This window comes from Purpureocillium lilacinum, assembly GCF_023168085.1.
Source record: "Purpureocillium lilacinum CBS 284.36 DNA, scaffold_4, whole genome shotgun sequence".
Lineage (NCBI taxonomy): Eukaryota > Fungi > Ascomycota > Sordariomycetes > Hypocreales > Ophiocordycipitaceae > Purpureocillium > Purpureocillium lilacinum.
The window spans coordinates 540006-555192 of NW_027072114.1; the positions used below are offsets into that span (position 1 = coordinate 540006).

General features: G+C 60.7%; 4 protein-coding genes across 4 annotated transcripts; all 4 read left to right on the forward strand.

The window, feature by feature from the left end:
- Nucleotides 1-1568: 1568 nt before the first annotated feature.
- PLICBS_005356 (uncharacterized protein) lies at nucleotides 1569-2513 on the forward strand (the record flags this gene model as incomplete). The annotated part of the gene is made up of 1 exon (XM_018319031.1): nucleotides 1569-2513. The coding sequence occupies one exon, from the start codon at nucleotides 1569-1571 to the stop codon at nucleotides 2511-2513; it is 945 nt and encodes a 314-aa protein (XP_018181505.1).
- A 2156-nt stretch (nucleotides 2514-4669) lies between these two features.
- On the forward strand, nucleotides 4670-5840 carry PLICBS_005357 (uncharacterized protein; the record flags this gene model as incomplete). The annotated part of the gene is made up of 2 exons (XM_018319032.2): nucleotides 4670-5397; nucleotides 5450-5840. The coding sequence occupies 2 exons, from the start codon at nucleotides 4670-4672 to the stop codon at nucleotides 5838-5840; spliced, it is 1119 nt and encodes a 372-aa protein (XP_018181506.1).
- Nucleotides 5841-7722: 1882 nt separating this feature from the next.
- Nucleotides 7723-8688, forward strand: PLICBS_005358 (uncharacterized protein; the record flags this gene model as incomplete). Its single annotated transcript, XM_065600703.1, has 2 exons — nucleotides 7723-8293; nucleotides 8393-8688. The coding sequence occupies 2 exons, from the start codon at nucleotides 7723-7725 to the stop codon at nucleotides 8686-8688; spliced, it is 867 nt and encodes a 288-aa protein (XP_065456775.1).
- Nucleotides 8689-12254: 3566 nt separating this feature from the next.
- PLICBS_005359 (uncharacterized protein) lies at nucleotides 12255-13190 on the forward strand (the record flags this gene model as incomplete). Its single annotated transcript, XM_018319036.2, has 1 exon — nucleotides 12255-13190. One exon carries the CDS (start codon nucleotides 12255-12257, stop codon nucleotides 13188-13190), a length of 936 nt encoding a protein of 311 aa, XP_018181510.1.
- Nucleotides 13191-15187: the final 1997 nt, after the last annotated feature.

The window sequence follows — 15187 nt, forward strand, 5'->3', positions numbered from 1 at the left end:
GCCGCCCCCAGCTTATGCCGCGTGGTGCAGAGCCAACGAGCCGCTGGTGAGATAAAAGGAGTTCGTCCCCGGCGGCGGATGACATGACTGATGATTAATCCAATGTCGGCCCTGCGCCACGCCTGCTCATCTCCTCGAAACATCGCGACTTACTACTCCGGATCCATGAACCCGCTGCGTGGGCTTACCGGCCAGCTCGGCATCAGGTCGCCCTCCCCGGCATCTGTTGTCGGCATTTTGGCAGACGTCATGCCGTCGTATCCGATCCGCCATCGTCCATCACGTCGCTGTTCTTGCTCCTGGCCATGGCGCATCGGGTCAGAATCCCAATGCTTTCTGTGCAGGAACGCCTATCTGCGCTGATGCACACGATGTCTTCCGCGACTCGGTCGGAAACGCGCAAGAAGCACAGCCACACCCAGTTGTCGACGCCTTCGTCCGCTTCCTCAGCCCCGTGCTCGACGGCATGGCCGGCATAATCGACCTTGAGACAGGCCTACACGCTCGGCCTTTGCCCGAGGGCCTTCGAGACCCTTGGACAATGGAGGGAAGAAACGATCCCAGATGTCATCGAGGAGAGGGGTCGGCCATAGACTTTGGAGGGTAGTGACATACCTTTCGACCGCGTATTGGCCAAACGGCCCACGTGGAGGATCGCGCTCGGCAGTGGGAAAGGTGTACGGGAGGTCGTGCCGGGGATACGCGGCCCGGTGGCACGATCGTTAACCCGACGATGTGTGCCCTGGAGTCGAGCTGTGCCGGGGCCGCGGAGATATCGTGAGGACTGCCAGCGAGCCCATTGCCTGCGAATCGTGAGGCGGTCCTGGGCAATGAATGTTCATGGAAGGCTGACTTACAAGCGATGAAGCACGTGCATGGCTCAAGGCGAGTTCAAGCCATATGCGAGCAGAAGCACGAGTCTGCCGAGGCTAGAACAGAGCAAGGTTCTCGAATGCGTTGAAATGCGCCCGAAGTTGCGACGACGCGTCACTCTCATCGCATTGACGCGCTGAGCTGGTCGGGACCTCGGCGCATTGCACGAGTGTTGCTTCACATGCTCTGAGCTGAACAGAGTGGCAGATAAATATACCGTAAAGTCAAATTCGCCTCGCGACAAAGGGTGCCGAGATGAACAGACCTGCAATGTTGACATCTCCGTGGCCGCGAAACGATGGGCATGAGTCGCAATGACGACGAGCCGGCAGATCGACAGGGCATTTCCAGTGCCGCCTCCACATCGGCTCTCGGTGACAGCCCGGAACCCCAGTGGCCTGCAGCGCTGTGGCGCCCATGTCCAGCACCTGTCCAGCCTTGTGCCTCGGGGGCATGACGGTGGAACCCACCCCCTGTCGTGGTTGGCTCCAGGCTCCCCGGCGGAGGAAAAAAAATGACGACGGGACACCGAACCTCACTCCTCCGCACTCGCCAACGCGACCTGTTCACAGACAACACCACGTTGACGCAGCATCAATTTCAACGGCGACCCCGACCCCGGCATCCAACCATACTCAGCGACTGCCGAGCTGACAAACCACTGCACATAAAGGAGGCAGCAGCGGCAAGCAGCCATGCCTCCCCCGGAAGAACGCGAGGCCAGATCAAGCAGGAGACGCGATGCTGATGGGGCTGGCTACGACACGGGGGAACCCCGCCGCCGCCGCGACGATGACGACCGAAGGGACAGCCGGAAAGCCTCTGACCGCGAGCGGCGGAGATCGCGCGACCGGCGCCGCTCGCGCACGCCGGAGGATCCCGCAAGGTCCCGCCGACGCCACAGGAGCTCGGACAGGCACCGTCAGCGCAGTCGCGAGGGCACCCGTGACAGGAGCAAAGACCGCGATGGCAAGAGCGGAAGGAGAAGGCGATCTCGGGACGACAAGGACTCCAGACGTTCGAGGCGGCACGCAGACGACGCAGACTCAGACCCGCAAAAGGACCGCAAGAGCCTCGTGAAGCACCGAGGCCCGCTGCCCTCGCAAGACGCTTCCTTCGCCATCGATCAAGGCGAGGAGCCCGAGAAGCCCAAGGAGAAGCCCAACTACGGCTCCACGGGCGTGCTGGCGGCCATGTCCAACTCGGTGGCGCAGGCGGACGGCACGTCCATCACCCTCAAGTACCACGAGCCCTCGGAGGCGCGCAAGCCCCCGCCGAGAGACCAGTGGAAGCTCTACGTCTTCAAGGGCAGCGACATTGTCGACACGATAGATCTGGGCCTCAAAAGCTGCTGGCTCGTGGGGCGGGACGCCGCAGTCGTCGACCTGCTGGCCGAGCATCCGAGCATCAGCAAGCAGCACGCCGTCGTGCAGTTCCGGTACACGGAGAAGAGGAACGAATTTGGCGACCGCATTGGCAAGGTGAAGCCGTACCTTCTGGATCTCGAGAGCGCCAACGGCACGTCGCTCAACGACAGCCGGATTCCCGACAGCCGGTACCTGGAGCTCAGGGACAAGGACATGGTTCGGTTCGGCGACAGCACCCGCGAGTACGTGGTGATGCTGGCCCCCAAGGAATAGAGTTTTCTGGCGGCGGGAAATACCGCCTCGTAGGCGCTGTATCGCACAATGGGGCGTTTTGGTGCTACGACGTTCCTTCTAGAACGACTCTGCGAGTTCCGGCGTGCGACGATGCGCTACGAGGCTCGCGCCAGAGATGCCGTCTGACCACTCACGGTAGCCCGGTCTCGACTGTCAGGGAGACGTTGAAAGCACCAGCCTCCGAGGTCCATGCCATGAGGTGTTGGCTCTGTTGGCCCGTGGGACATTCCCGACAGCTCGCTGGACTCGAAAACTCGGTGCGTTTTGCCATTCAGAGAGCCAGATGCCCTTTCAGGGTCCAGTGGTGGCGTGTCGGCCATGCCGAACATCTCCATGATGCGCCAACCACGGTCAATTAAGGATGGCCGCTACCGTGGGGGAGTCACCGCTAGCACAGAAGCCGAGTCCTATCTCGGTATAACCAACGGCACGGGACAGAGGGGCACATCAGGTAGACAGGTGACAACGGGATGTGTCACACCCACACGCAGGAATGGCACCAGGTCGACGATACCGTCTTTCGTAAACGCTCAGCTTCTCTCAGAAGGTCGTCGATCGCCTGCAACGCCAACACCGACCGGCCCTGCCCGTGACTTTGTCACCTTGCCGTGGAGATGCAGCCGTTTCTTGTATGAGACGATCGGTGCCAACTAGACCGAATAGCAGACTCGCTTCTGGCCTTTTCAGGACCGAACGCCTGTCGAAACTTGGAAGGCCACATGCCGTCCAAAGTGTGCTTTCGACGCCGGGCCGGTCTCACATGTCATACATACAACGCTGTCGAGGCGACGAATTGGCCGGCGATTGATCCGGCGGCTGCCTTGTCGTCACGTCCCATCGCAACACCTCGCCATGGCACTCCCCTGGCAGCAGCGTGAATGTCCGGAAGGGTTACATTCAACGCCTCAAGGTGTTCGCGGCTAGCCGCCGACGACAGGCCGTCGACCAACCAGCTGCTCGTGTTGCAGCGTGACTGACTTGAAGTCGACGTCGCACGCAGCCCTGCCTTACTCACGCGGTGTCTCGACGGTGAAGACGCTGGCAGGGGCCCACCTAGGTCGGTACGGAGGGGAAGTTGCCGCGCTGCGACCGTGAAGCTCTGCATCCTGCAACCCCAAACGCAAAAGCCTGCCTCGCCAAAGCGCCAATCATCTCGGCGCGTCTCTCGTCCAAGTTTCCGGTGCGTGACGACTGACACCCCCGGATGCCGTCCGTGTTCGTCCCGCAGCCCTCAGGCGGCCAATGACGGCTGGCATGCGACAGCTCTCGAGCACCACTTCAGGACTTATACGACGCCGTCCCGGGGCGAGACACTTCACCCGCAGGAGCCTTTGCTCATGTGTCGAGGCAGACCTTGGTTCCCCTGTGCAGTTTAGGTTGGGGCGTGGCCGCGTAGATCCAAGCCACCCGCCGGCATCGGCTCATGGCTCCCGGTGCGCCACCTCGGTGTGAAGACAGCGAGAAGCGGACACGCGACTCTTGCCCTTTCTGCTCAATGTCGACCGAGAAGCCCATCTCCACGGGCCGGCTCTCGCCAGCTGCAGCCTTTGTCTGGCCCGCTTGCGTCTGCCTCATCGAGGGATAGCGGAGAGGCGATACGCGATGCCACGGGGTGCCATCCACCGCCCCACGACCCCGGCTGTCGTCGACGGCATTCCTCTGGGCTCCCCTCCAGCGCCTACTCTATTCTTGGGGCGCACAAGTCGCGCGGCCAGCAGACCCAAGTCGGTACTGCGGATGTCATGCCCACCCCAGCCCAAATGCCAGGCTCTGTCTGTGACGACCGTTTCCCCCCAGCTCGGTGTGCGGTTGCGAATCCGACCCTACGGTGCTGTGCCACACCCCATGTGATGGTCTCTGTCAAGGCATTTGGTGACGGCTGCCGAGTCCATACCGGAGATGTCTGCTTCGGTGTAATGGGGAGCGACGAGTTTTTTTGCAATGTTCATTGTATAAAGCATCGTACATCTTCCTGCGACTTTGATCACAAAATCAATATCACAAATCATCAAGCCACAACTGTCAAACAGGACAAGAATACGACTTGAGCATCATCAGTCTTGTTCACGCCTCGCTCCTAGAGTTTCTCAGTCTATTTGACGTTCACCGTCATGGTGTGTATTCCCCCAGTTGCCATGGCAAAGGGCTTTGTGCTAAACAGACTTCACCAGGCCACAATCAACCGATCCGTCTCACGGTATGAGACCACCGCCGTATACACTCACCCTGACGCCAAGGTCGACATTGTCCTCGTGCACGGCTTGAATGGCTGCCCCGACAAGACGTGGACGTCCAAAGACGGAGTCTTCTGGCCCGTGGACCTGCTGCCGGCGTCGCTCAAGGGCCTGCAAGCCAACATCCTGGTGTACGGGTACAACGCCGACGTCTACTCTCGGCGCAACGACCGCAGCGCGAGCGACAACTTTATCCACCAGCACGCACAGACCCTCGTGACGAGCCTGACACTGTTTCGCAAGAGCGAGGGCACCTTCAAGAACCCCATCATCTGGGTTGCGCACAGCCTGGGCGGCATCTTGGTGAAGCGCGCTCTGCTTTACTCCAACGACGTGCGAAGCTCCCACCACGAGGATTATCGGTCCATCTACGTGTCGACGTTTGGTCTCATGTTTCTCGGCACGCCTCACACGGGGTCCGACATGGCAACATGGGGGCTCGTACTACAGGGCATGTCCGACGCCATCATGCCCAAGAAGTTCTTTGAGTCCGAGTCGGTGCTGCTAAAGACCCTCAAGAAGGATAACGAGACGCTGTCCAACATCAACAACCACTTCTTGGACATTTACCAGCGCTTCAGGATCCACATGGCACACGAGAACCACAAGACGGACATTAAGGGCACCAAGTACGCCACCCCCTCCACCATGTACATCCTCGCTCATGCTAACCTGACCCAGGATGCTCGTCGTAGATGCCAACTCGGCCAGCCCACAGCTCCCCGGCGTCACGTACTACGGCGTCGAGGCGACGCACGCCCAGATGTGCAAGTTTTCGAGCGCCAACGCCCCTGGCTACCGCGCGCTGTCGACAGACATCAGGCAGTGGGTCATGGACGCGCCGGCGCTCATCGACGTGCGGTGGCAGGTGGAGGAGCAGGAGCGCGCGACGCGCATGAGGCACGAGATCCACGAGAGGATGTCCCCATTTGTGAGTCAGCTCATGGCTGCGGCTGGTGCTGCTGACGCCGGGCGCTGTCCTTCGCCCATCACCCTCGGCCCCGGCGGCATGCAGTACCAGCACCAGCACCCGCACCCGTTTGCCGGTCAGATCCAGATTCTGATAGGGTGATTTTTTTTTCTCGATAAAGATGTCCCCGTGTCCATCGCCGGGCCCGTACGCGGCCGTCACCACCACCACGCCACGCCGGGGCGCCGACATATCGGCCCTGCCCGTCACGCCGCCCCTTTCGACGACGCTGGCGCTCGGGCGCCTGGGGCCCGCGAATGCGCCGAGGGCGCTCCTCCCGGCGAGGTACGATGAGCACGCTGTGTGGAATGCGGACGCGGCTGCTGCGCAGAGCGAGATGGAGACTTTTTACAGGCTCACTGGATGAGCGAAACGAGCGACGGCGCAAAGGGGGTCCATTGGGTCACGAAACCGCTTCGTCATTGTGTGTGTACGGCGCTAGGGCGATTATTTGTGCTTTATTTTGTTACAAGATGTCTGCCTGCAAAGGCCCAAAAGTACTCTACTACCTAGATGTTATCTGATGACATGACGAACAATTCTCAGTATTGGGCTTTATGCGTGCTGTTGTGACTGTGGCCAATGCTGCTGGGAGTCTGACGGTCCCCAGTTGCGGGTTAAGTGTCCTCGCGTGTCGAATAGATGACCCTGCAGGACAATCAATCTGGTAACGCCAAACGACACACGTTCACCGAGCGGGCGAATAACCTTGTGAGAGATGAATAGTCACGGTATCTGTGAGGCAGTCTTTTACTCTAACGGCCGGCCCAACGCCGACACGCCGGAGGCGAGCACCGTCCGTCCCACCGTGCGTGCCTTCGCGCATATCCAGATCTAGATACGTGCTGCACTGCGCGATCTGTCATATGCACGTCATTCGCGGACCCCAGCCGCGAGGTCAGTGCGCGCACCGAATTGCACCCGGACTGCACCGTACCGCACCGCACCGCACCACGCAGCGCAGGGGCGGTCAAGCGGCGATCTGGGGACGGACGGGATATCGGGGGACGGAGTTCAAGACGGCCAAGTACGTGGTCGCGTGACGACGGTGTTTTGTTTTAGACAAACATATGTGGAGGGCGTGGGCGGGAGGGCCCGGCGACCTGGAACGCTTGATTGCGGAGGTGGGTTGCAGAAACGCGCGCAGGAGGGTGCTGCTGATAGAGGAAGTTGAACGGGCAGTGCGGGTTGACGCGAGCTGGACCTGGGGTGAGGGCCGTCCAGTTCCTGAGTTCGATGCTGTTTACGAAAGTGCAGGCGCTAACAGACAAGTCTAATTCTAACTCTCGAAGCGAGATACAACTCGCGTTCCTGAATCCTACCAAGTCAGTTCTTACTAGCCACGCAGCCAGCAGGACGACGATGATGATGTCGATGGCTTAAACCCCAGATCATTATCCCAAATGACAACCTTGCCAATGGCATATGCCGATCTTGATATGACCACACAAGCTCCTTCAAAGCTGCGCCGCCGCACCGGCAGTGCAGCTCCATTGGTCGCGCAGCCGCAACGACGTCACATCAAGTGCAGCAGCGCTTACGCTCCCACTCCCACCCAAGCAAGGAAACCAGGCACGAGCAAATCGCTTATACTAGGGCCATCCAGGCCAAGGCCGCCACCGCCCCGGACGGCTGGTGGGCTGCGCCGCCACGGATCTGTACCCCAGCCGGCCGCTGCCCGAATAGGAAATTGACGATGCTCCCCGGGTGGCATGGCCAGGCGCCGCATTGGACGGCCTCGCCAAGGGCTGTCTGCCCGGCGGAGGGCCTTTCGGTAGGGCCCGCAGGGCTGGCTGCATGATGATGAAATTGCGATCTGGGGAGGCGGGCTGCGACAAGGTCGGCTGAGTTGTAACGTACCTTATATAGGCTGACGGGCTCGCGCCGGCCAGATACTCAGAGCGTCAGACGTTTTGGCTTCGTTGTCGAACACGCCGGCGCGACATTCAAACACCTTGCAGCATTTGTGACACCTCCGACCAGAATGCCGACACAGTTCGTGCGGTTCGCTGCCGTGCTTTTCGCGGCGCTCGTCACGCGCGTGGCGGCCTCGGGCCCCGATGGCATAACCGTCGGCGACCTCGCCGTGCAGGCCGACGAGGCCACCTGGCGCAACGCGATTGCGAACCTCAACGCGACCAACTCGACCCAGGTCACGGGCTACAACATCAGCGCCGAGTACTCCAAGTCGCCGGAGCAAACACCCCTCTGGGAGCTCGCCATCAGCGTCACCGCCGACATCCCCGCCAAGAAGCCGGCGGGCAAGTTCTTCACCGGCACGGCCATCAACTGGAGTCCGCCTTGGGAGCTAAAAAGGAATGGGACGGTGCGCGGCGATAAGTCGTGGTCGTTGTGCATGAGCGTGTACAGGGGGGCCAAGCTGCAGTCAGGCAAGGCGAACGTTGACTCGACGTGCGACGGCATCCTGCCCGACAAATGCGTCAAGGAGTTGCAACAACGGGCGAGTGCCAACGGCGTGTGCAGCACAACTGGCTCGCTCCCAAGTTCATGCGTCGAGGATATGGGCAAAGGAGAAGTCGAGGGCTTCGGAGTGGGTGAGTAAAACCTATCTCGCAACGTCAGCTTGGCGTTGCATGTTGCTCACAATTCAGCAGAGACCTCATTCGCGGGGGGCACGAACAGGACATCTGTAGGGTTCTACTACGGCGCCGAAAGGGAGGGGCACGACAAAGGAAACGTCACCGCCTACGACGACGCAATCCGGCAGATCTGGGTCGTGGTGACTGGGTTTGCCCACAATACGACAGACTCTGGTCGCAATTCAGCCCGCCAAAATACCGGCCCAGAAGGGTCGCTAAGGTGCCTCCGCGCGGAAACGTTCAAAGACGCAAGCCGCAGCTATCCTAATGCAGCACCCGGTCAGCAGGCGAGCATGGTGTCTTTGGCTCTTGCGGCGTTCGTCTCCGTCTCCATCGCGATTCTCACTTGAGCGGCGGATGCCAGGATGCCATTTTGTATGATCATGAAATAGTGGAAATCGAGCGTTGTATTCTTGTCAGTGCTGCAGCTTAATGGATCGATCGCCGCCACGACTCCACGTACCACGAGGTAAAAACTCACGATGCACCGTCTGAGCGTTTGATGGAGCAAACTGTGGGCACTCGTTTGACAGCTCACCCCACTCACGACGTCGTTGCTCCGCGAGCAGCGCCAAGGGGCATTCTGCGGCACGGCTCATGACGAGCCAAGTAGAGTCATGGGAAATCTCGACAAATGGTGATGAAAAGGGGCTGCTTCCCGGTCGCCGGGGCGCTATGCCAAGTATTGGGACAGTTCAGGCGGCCACGCAATCGCACCTCTGACTGAGTGGCGGTCCAGACCCGTTGATTCTAGCTCGTCTGCGTGTCTCGAGGCAGATACCGCTATCATGTAGACTCAGCATGTCTCACCCAGGCAAGATGCAATATCGAATGCCGCTGCACGAGGTCAAGAGGGGAACCTAGCTACTTGAAACCTTCCGCAGTCCAGTCCAGAGCAGATCCGAGTCCCGTGGTTCGAACAAGCCGGTTGGCGGCCTCAACTGTCCGTGGCGCAAGCATGAAACCTGCGCCGCAGCATTCTCCATATCAGCTTCCGTTCTGCCTAGTGCTATCTTCGACAAGTCTCGCTGGTCCGATAATGATTCGTGCCTGCTGGCTCCAGTTAATACGAAGCTGGGTGACGAACATCAAGCAAGGCGTTGCATCATTGTCCACTTTTCTTTTTCTCATCAAGCCAAGTCATGTCGTCCGCGTCCGCGCCTCGCGTGAATTCACGCCTGCGTTGCTCGACGCTGCAGACGTCGTCGGCGCAAGGGGAAGTGCCCGACTTCGCGAAGCCCGACCAGAGACTACGCGGGCGGCGGTCGCCGAGCATAGCCGTTGATCACAGTCCCTCGGGTCTTTACGGCGACGGAGACATGAGGCGGACCGAGTGCAAGGGCTCCCACATAGAGACCCAAAATGATCTTCAGCCGCGACAGTCACAATAATCTCGCGCTCACGCTTGTTTCGAGCGTGAAAAGCGGTATGCCAAGACGCACAAAGTAACCCATGGCGGCGAGCACACCCATCCCTGCATGGCGTCGGGTTGAACACTTGATCATCCTTGCCCGGGCTGGCACGAGCGGCATCCGAATAGCCAGAAACCCGGCCGGGTCCAGTTGCAGCTGCGCGCGGAGGGACCTTTGGCGGCGAGCGGACTTGGCAAGGTGAAGGAGACCTGCCGGTATCAGCCCGGGTCCGCCGTCTTACGCCGTATTCCCCCAACCTTATCTCGTTGATCCGGGCTGCAGAGACAGATGGATGTGAGCACGCCGGATAGCCGGCTGACTGGCGTTTGCGGAACACGTGGCTCTCTACCACGGCATAGCTTGGACGCAGCTGTTTCTGCTTCCTCTGGGAGGCAATGACGCACAGTCCGCTCGCCATGACCGCTTGAATCCGACTCTCACCCCTGCACTTCCGAGGAGCGTCCCAAGAAGTTCCTTCGTCGCAGCGCTTGCGGCAACACGGGTCCACTCGAGGCAGGCCATTGAGACATTTGCGTCTCTTTTTGCTATGACAACGCCCGCGGTGAAGATCCGTAACGATGGGCAAGTAGCATCATTCGGGCTTGGCCAGTCGGGCCTTTGGGCTCGTCGAAATCAGGGGCCCGAGTCTCCATCGCGAACCGTCAAGCGGCCAGTGACAGACGGCGATGTGGCATCTCGCCTGGAGACGCTGACGTCAAGGGGAGACGAGCGTCGGGCCCATGGCACGCTGTGAGGCTCCGTCACGTGTCATAGCGCGAGGCCGTGAGCGGCTGTAAGACCCAGCAGAGCCGCTGGAACCCAAGCAAGGGCAGGCAGACGTGCTGCGAGGCTGCGAGACGGTGGATCGAGGACAGGGACTTGGCCGACGACACGATGCCAGGGAGAGGTGACGGGCCAATGGCAGCGGCCAGGATTGCCGTGAAGCCCATAGCCGCGTCTCCGTCCCGGCGCGACGTAATGTACGTGCCCTGTTCCAGGTTAGGCCGGCGCGGCGCCCGTGAGAGAAAAATTGGAACGATACCTGTGCGTGCGAAACTGTGGCTCGACGGAATCCCGTTTGGGCGGTTGGTGGGCACTTGAAGAAGATAAAATGGGGACGGAGTGGGCACGTCGCTACGACGGAACCGCGTGGGGCGGGACAATGCCGATACTGTGCGATGCGGTCATTGGCGGGGCGGCGGGGACTGTGCGAGGTGTGCAGAGTTCGCATCTTGCGTACTGTACGCGCGACGTCACCGCCCTCTGGCCCTCCACCACGTCCGTCCGCCTCCCATCCATGTGCCGTAAGGTGTGTGTGTGTGCGTGTGTCTCCCACTGCATCCATCTCAGCCCGAGTCCGTTCTTGGCGGCGACGGCGAGTGCTAAGCCGTGGCCGGCTCAGCCAGCCTCCCGGTACGTACCACACTCACGGACCGGAGAATTCTTGCTGCTGTGCGCTCGTGTGTGCTGACCAAAGCGTGCGGCAGCTACGGCAGACCGGAAGGTCCCTGAGATCTGTATCTAGGGGCCCGCTCGGCGCTTGACGCGCTTCAGGGGTCACTTCACTTGGCGATGGCGCTGGAACAGACGAACGGGAATCGCCATGGCAATGGCCATCTGCGCCGCATGACGACTGGCATCAACCTCGCGCGTCGATGCATATGCGAAACCGCGATGACCACGGCGGCATCAATCGCTCCGTTTCGCCTACAGTAGAGCGCTGTACCGTTAAGAGATTTCAACACGACCCAACAGTGCGCCAGCCACGGCTCCAGCTCGCTCCACCAGGCGGCGAACCCACGCAAACTTCAAACCAGAGCCTCCCGTTCTCTGCCCTCCTACTCGCCGACACGGGTTCCGAGATTGACAGGGCCGCACGGCTACGCACTGGTGGATCTGAAGATGGATCTCTTGGGCATCTCACGCCGCTCCTGGGCTCCACCGATAATCGTCATCCTGCCTCTCAACGACTCCATCACCATTGCGAGGGAGTCTGTTGCGACGGTTCCCTGCCGCTGCTGCACAGCTGGAGACACGACGAGGAAAAAACACTGGAGCCCCGATAAAATGCCGCAGTTGCGTTATCGCGAGCCTCTCCACCGACAATTCCCACCCCTTCCCCAGTAAAAACAACATCTGCAGCGTCTGGCTGGCCGGCCGCCAGGGTGCTCGGGCTGACTCGCCTGGCAAACACTCCCCTGGACGCAACGTCCTGAGACCCACATGCCCGGCTCGGGATGACGAAGGCGGTGTTGGACCTGTTGATAGAGACGCTGCGGTGCTGACAAGGGGACAAGTACTTCGATTCATGGGCCGTATTCGCGAGAGACAAGAGACGTGTCTGAGCAATATTTAAGACGTCGAGGCATCCCCGGAATCCCGCCCCTCGACCTTTGATCCTCATCTCTCAGCTCTCTCCTCCTCTCACCCCCACGAATCACTCACTTACACCACCTTGATACCCCAATATCCCACATCTCATCTACCCACCTCAAACCGTCACCATGGCCCCCTCTGCTATCACCCCCGAGACCTCCCCTGAGCGCCAGGTCTTCGCCAAGAAGGCTGCCGTTCAGACTCGCTCCCACGCCAGCTCCGTCTCCTCCGTCGCCTCCATCACCCTCAACGACGGCAACACCATTCCCCAGGTCGCCCTCGGCGTCTACAAGGCCCCCAACGGCCAGGAGACCGAGGATGCCGTCACCGCCGCGCTGGACGCCGGCTACCGCCACATCGACTCGGCCGCCCGGTATGCCAACGAGGAGGCTTGCGGCCGCGCCATCCGCCGCTGGCTCGAGAAGACGGGCACTCCCCGTGAGGATGTCTTCATCTGCTCCAAGCTCTGGGACGCCGATCACGGCTACGAGGCCACCTTCAACGCCCTCTGCTCCTCTCTGGACAAGTTCGGCCTCGACTACCTCGACCTGTATCTGATCCACTCCCCTGCCGAGGACGAGCAGAAGCGCCTCGAGAGCTGGCGCGCCCTTGAGACGGCCCAGAAGCTCGGCAAGGTCAAGTCGATTGGCGTCTCCAACTTTGGTGCCGCCCACATCAGCAACCTCCTCGAGAACGCCTCGGTTGTCCCCGCCGTCAACCAGGTCGAGGTGCACCCCTTCTGCCAGCGCGAGGCCCTGGTCGAGCTCTGCAACAAGCACGGCATCAAGATCGAGGCTTACTCCCCCCTGGCCCGCGGCAACAAGCTCGAGGACCCCACCATCAACGCCATCGCCGCCAAGTACGGCAAGACGCCCGCTCAGATCCTCCTCAACTGGAACGCCTCGCGCGGCAACGTCGTCCTGCCGAAGAGCCTGACGGCCAGCCGCATCCAGAGCAACCTGGAGAGCTTCGACTTCAAGCTCGCCCAGGAGGACATTGACACCATCAACGCTCTTGGCGAGGAGAACTACGTCACCGGCTCCATGCACAAGTCTGCGGACTGAACGACTTATCACGACCTGAACGAGACATGAACCATAGAGGTGCTACTTCCAGAGCATGGTCCAAGCAGGGGCGCAGTCGTCTTGCACCACGCGCGCCGCGAGAGCATCGCGGCAGACGCGAAGAGAACGGGCTAGACTCGAAGTGAAGCGCCGAGGCGGGACGCAAGAGCATCCCGTCCTTGTTATTGCTTACAGGAGCCTTGGGATCACATCATAGACTATAGACTGGGATACCGCAGCTGGAAGCGCTCACAAGCTGCATATTTTTCTACATTAGCATTGAAATTGAACAAGATTACCAACAAAGCCGAACCAGCATCCTCCTTGCCCGCCCGTGATGTGAATGGCCGCTGGGAGCATGAATGGCAGTCCGAGATGGCGGGTGTGCCTGGCGGTATGACGCACTCCCGTCGCCGACAAGCCACGCTCCGGCTCAGTTGCAGCCGAAGTGGGCCGCGCTGTCTTGGCTACCCGCTCTTTCGGCCCCACCGGCTCGAGTCGGTTTCGGCAGCGAGTCGGTTGTTCCGACCGGCCGGATCCCTAACTCGTGCACTCGTGGTGGTTGAGTCTCTGATCTGGCGGGCGCGCGTCAACGCGGTACGTAGTGACTTATTAGTGGCAAGTTTACTCAACGTGGAGAGCAAGTGCGCAAACACTTTTGCAGTACTGAAACTTGCGCAGAAATTTTGGAGATGGTGTTTGCGCTAAGAAGCCTTTCGTTGCCCCTGGAAGCCTCCAGTGCTGGCAAGTTTGCAACTCGCTTACCTGCCTATTCGCCCGGACGCCACACGGCCTCTCACCGACTCGTCCGACTCAAGGCTCAGCCCTCGCCGTGTGCTGTGCTGTGCTGTCCACGGCTGGTGAGTGGCTTCACGTTGCCTCGCAGCCAGCTGCTGTCTGCCTGTCTGCCCGCCCGCCTGCCTAAACACCTTCCTGCCCTGTGCCCTGCGCATTCACCGCCGGCATTGCCCCTGCGGTGCGGCGCGAGACTCGAGGCCCCAAAACCGGATGGTTGTGTCGTGGCCAGGCAAGGGGAGCTGTTGGCCTGACTGGGCGGGTTCGCCACGCCCATATCAGGCTGCCTGCACCTTGCTGGCTGTTTAACTTACCGCCTCGCAGCTGGTAGGGTACGTGCAGGCAACGCACGCGTCGGATAGGCATGCGGCGCAGCCGGCCGCCGGGGTCCCCTACCCGCTCCCTTCCGCTCCTCCGGGTGCGCGACGCAGCAGCTGCGAGGCACGGCACCAGGGAATAAGGTAGGTGGTACGTACAAGTAGGTAAGGGGAGCAGACCTCGATCATCCCAGCCTGCAGCGGTGGTGCCGCCGCCTCGGAGCGCCGCGACACCGTACCCAAGCCCGGGCGACCACGAGTCGCAGCCGCGGGAGGGCGCGCCGAGGTTACCCACCGCGAGGGATTCGCGACGTTGCACGGCAGCAAGGCGTGCCTGCTCCCGAGACCTGGCTCTTTGGCGGCAGGGATATTCCTGCTGCAATGCGATGCAGTCTGCGCGTGCGACGACGTCCAAGGGGTGTCGAGAACACGCCCGGAGCTACGACGTACGAGGAAAAGCCAGGGAATCTGCAAGTTTGCATACCTGTATGCAGGCTCTCATGCCATGCGGGCAAACTTCCTTTTACAGGGTTGGATCCCATTTACGCATGCGTTTGCTGTGCAGCTCGTGTTGACGTGTTTGCATCCGGGTGGTGGAGGGGTCTACCCTGTAAGTCGCTGCATGGCGTGAAAGACTGGAATAAGCGCGGTATCCTCACATTTGCGCCATCCCCGACGGGACTGCTCCGACGCCAAATCCTGCCGGATCTCAAATGGTTTTGTCTAAATCAGGTGCGGTTTGCGTAAGGGTGAGGCCCGTTCGGAGCGCTGTGTAAGCCGTCAGGGCCAGGTCTCGCTCTGGCTGCTTTTCGAAATGAGATGCGCCACTCCGGTTGATGAGTTGTCGACCAACAGAGGCAAGAACTGGAGCGACAGGGCCAACAA